This window comes from Egretta garzetta, unplaced genomic scaffold (genome assembly GCF_000687185.1).
Source record: "Egretta garzetta isolate BGI_Z169 unplaced genomic scaffold, ASM68718v1 scaffold377, whole genome shotgun sequence".
Taxonomy (NCBI): domain Eukaryota; kingdom Metazoa; phylum Chordata; class Aves; order Pelecaniformes; family Ardeidae; genus Egretta; species Egretta garzetta.
In genome coordinates, this window is record NW_009260339.1 from 455,833 (window position 1) to 459,372 (window position 3,540).

Genomic DNA, 3,540 nt, shown 5'->3' on the forward strand with positions numbered 1-3,540 from the left:
TCCTCAGAAGAGTATCTTTGCCTGGAAAAACAATATATGCAGCAGCTACAAAAGATAAGGAGAAAGAGAACAGTATGGCTAATAATGAGAACACCAACAGCAAAAATGTACAGGGTTTTGTCGCAGTAATCCTGAGGCTGATGGAAAGGTGGGATGAAATTTGGCAAGTACACAGAAAAAACCCAGTAGTTCCCAAGAATGAACCAGAGAAAGAGGAAAAGGCTGAGGGTTAGATGGATGTAGTACTTGTGAGCATTCTGCCTCCAGGGATATTCGTCGTCATCATCATCATCAATCACGACAGACTTGGAAAGCAGCTGCCTCATTCTGGTTGAGTCGTACAGCAGGAGAGTCACCTGGAGGCATTGGGGGAGAAAAGGGAATAAGTAAATTGGCTGCAGAAAGTCTGAACGCCTTCTGGCCGCTGCCAGCCTTTGGGCCAAATTAAAATTGGATGTGGGAAAATCATGTAAGAGAAAGATGAGGAGCCACAAATAAGGCAGATCCTGCTGGAAAATAATGCATATTTTTTTCCCTACCGTTTATTCACCAGTGAGATTTAGGCCAGACATTGGAAAAAACTTGCCAATGGAAAAGGTGGAAAGGCATGAGAACAGATTGTGTAGGGAGATGGCAGCAGCTCCCACGCTGGAGACTTTTAAGAACAGATTAGAGTAACTGCTAAATGACTTAAGTAGAGTAGTTCCTGCCTTGTAGTGGGTGGATTTGTCTTTCCTAACTCTATTTTTCATGGCTATATAGGTGAATCAGCTTAAATAAAATAATGAAGGATCTAGACTTTGACTTAAACCCCAAATAAATTGCTTCAGATACTTGGAATGATTCTGTCAAGTTTTCTTCAATTAAGCGTCATTTTCTCAGATTGCTCCATTCCTGCCTTCAGTCAGAACCAGCAGAGAAATAGGTGGAATACTGTGATACCATGAGGTTAGGAAGGTCTGGTCTACAAGGAAATGCGGTTGGACTTACCAGCAATGCTTAGAAGATTTCTAGTTTAGTCTTGTCAATACAAAGTGTGTAGGTAAGTTGACTGCAAGCTTTCAAACTTCTGTCCCCTAAATGACTTTCTTAATTTTGGTAGATTTACAGGAGAGGTATATACAGGGCCCAAAAAAAGGATTTGGGCCAAACATTGTGAAACCCATGTTATCTTCCTACACCTGAAACGCTTGGCCCAGTCCTCGAGGCACTAGGTGTTGTAATTGCAACTCCTCTTTTTAGGTACTCAGGTTCCTGTGCAAGCCTCCCTGCAGCAAGCTGTGTCTTTGGGAAAGGGACTCTAAGAAACCAACGGAGCAGGAAGCTGCCTCGGCGAACCAGGAATGAAATTCAGAGGGAAAGGTAAAAGATGTGGACTTATAAGTGGCTGCGGGGAGGGACGTACTGTCCAAGCAGGGGTTCTCAGCCGTGTTCTCTTTCCCAGAGTTCTATTCTGTGCTCATTTTTCTGCTTGAAATGAGAGAGAAGAGCACCCCTTGTTTTACACTCTCCCTTCTCCATTGGTCAGCTATTAATGGTGAGAACACTGGCTAAGGATATATGTTAATATGTTAATATATGTTATACCTAAGGGTGTATGTTCTGCCTGGTTCAGATTTTAGTCCATGTGCCCCGTTTTCTAGAGGCAAGGCTTAGCAAGAGGATCCAGGACATGCTGGGAAGAGGATTGTCTTGCTCTTCCCTGTCAAACTGTTCAATTATGTATAAATGATTAAATATTGGTTCACAAAACCAGCTGGTTTTCTAGCCTATATGTTGGTACCAGTTTGTGAGAAACAGCCCCAGCACCAACACAGGCACAAAACCAGGAGTTTCCACTGGATGTCTCACATCCAGCTGAGCACTCAAGCTGGTAGGCTTGTTCAAACAAGCAGAGCATCTTCTTCTCGGGTGAACATTTGTTTTAGGCAGGCTCAGGACACAAAGGAAGGATAAACCTACCTGGCCAGTGAGGTTTCCACATGGGGACCTGTGGCTTGACCTGAAGCCCCGTGCAGCTGATTAGCTTTGAGGTGAGCTCAGCACATAGGCAGCTTCACCAAGCTCAGCAGTAGTGATGGGGATAAATGGCAGATGAGCATTGAGGAAGTGAAAGAAACCTCCCAGGTAGATTTATGGATCTCGACTGCATCTAACCAGTTCATGGAAAGTGCAGTTAATTCGTATGGATATTGCCTGGCCAAGCTGCTATTGAAGCAAATTCTGGCAGTTGCTCACATTATTGCGTTTATAGAGCAGCATGACATGAATTCAGCAGGCCTCTCCAGATGCTGTAGGATGGTCCAGTTACCTTGGTGAACATCTGTAGCTTACCATTGCCTTTTAAAAGACTGGAGGTGGTAAAGAAACAGATGAGGAGCCTACAGATCTGGGCCAGAATGACTTGCCATTAAATGATGTCAGTCACAGGACAGCATTCATTCAGACTTCATCCTATACCCATTCTCTGACCTTTTAACTCTCAGAGGTCAAGGAAACGTACTGCTCGGTGAAGTCGGTGCAGTCTGATGAACGTAACAGAGGGCAGGGTTGAGGCAGGTGGAATTTGGCTACAGACCAAGCACTATGAGATCACACATGAGTTAGGCCCATCAAATTCTGACCAAATGTATTGCCAGACTGCAAAGTAGGCAGCCCTGCTGTCAACTGAAGCCAAACTCAAGCCATTATTTGATGTCAGCAAAAAGGAATATTAACTGACCCACTTACCATCTTGTTTAGGGTGAGAAAAACTGACTTTAAACCAGAAATAGCTAAGAAACAGTCAATGTTTTTGATGAAGGCTTCAATTCATTAGCATGAAAATTTCCTTTCAATTCTGCTCTAATGTTTTCTAAACTATTATTAAATGAACCTTTGATTATACAGATAAGTCCACTGGTGCGATCGAATGACTAAGCATTTGCCATTAGAACTCATAGCATAGCAAATTCCTTGTAAAAAGATTAAGCACTTTCTTCTTTTCTCCATTTACTTATTTACTGACCAAAGGTCCTTGGGGGGATGATTCATATCCCAGTGATGTACTGCAGTGTGGTTATCACTGTGAAAGAGTGCAAGGGATGCAGAGACCTGCAGAGGAATATTCTTTTCCCCCTTCTTTTGATCCTGACAAAGAAAAGGGGCTAGAAACATTATCAAGGAGGAATGTGGCTAGCTCCTATCTGCAGCACCTGCCAGCTGCAATATGCAATGCTGTCAAGTTGGACACTAGCAAGGGACAGGCTGCCTGTACTGAAGCATTAGGCCACAGCCTGTTGGATCTACGCTGCCTGCTCTGCCAGTGCTGGGCTGCTGGGAAGGCAGGCTGGGTGCTGGGTTGCTGCTGCTCCTATTAGCTGTGCAGGACAGCCAGTGCTACTGGTACAGACATTCCCTGCAGAAGCAGCACTTGCTGTTCTTAGCCCTTCATGCCCCAGCGGTGTGGTTCCAAAGCTTTTCCTTCAGCTCTGCCCCTTTTCCTTCCTTGGCAGGAACATCACTGGGACAGCAAAAAACCAGTTTTGCTTAATCCTGCTG

At 44.4% G+C, this 3,540-nt stretch overlaps 1 protein-coding gene across 1 annotated transcript in view; it reads right to left on the minus strand.

Annotated features, from left to right (window-relative positions):
- Nucleotides 1–2: 2 nt before the first annotated feature.
- Nucleotides 3–3,540, minus strand: part of TMEM272 (transmembrane protein 272) — a gene marked incomplete at its 3' end in the record, with an annotated part of 19,193 nt that continues 15,655 nt past the window's right edge. Inside the window, exon 4 of the mRNA XM_035898020.1 lies at nucleotides 3–356. Coding sequence (XP_035753913.1) covers nucleotides 3–356 — 354 coding nt within the window. The remainder of the gene's footprint in view (nucleotides 357–3,540) is intronic.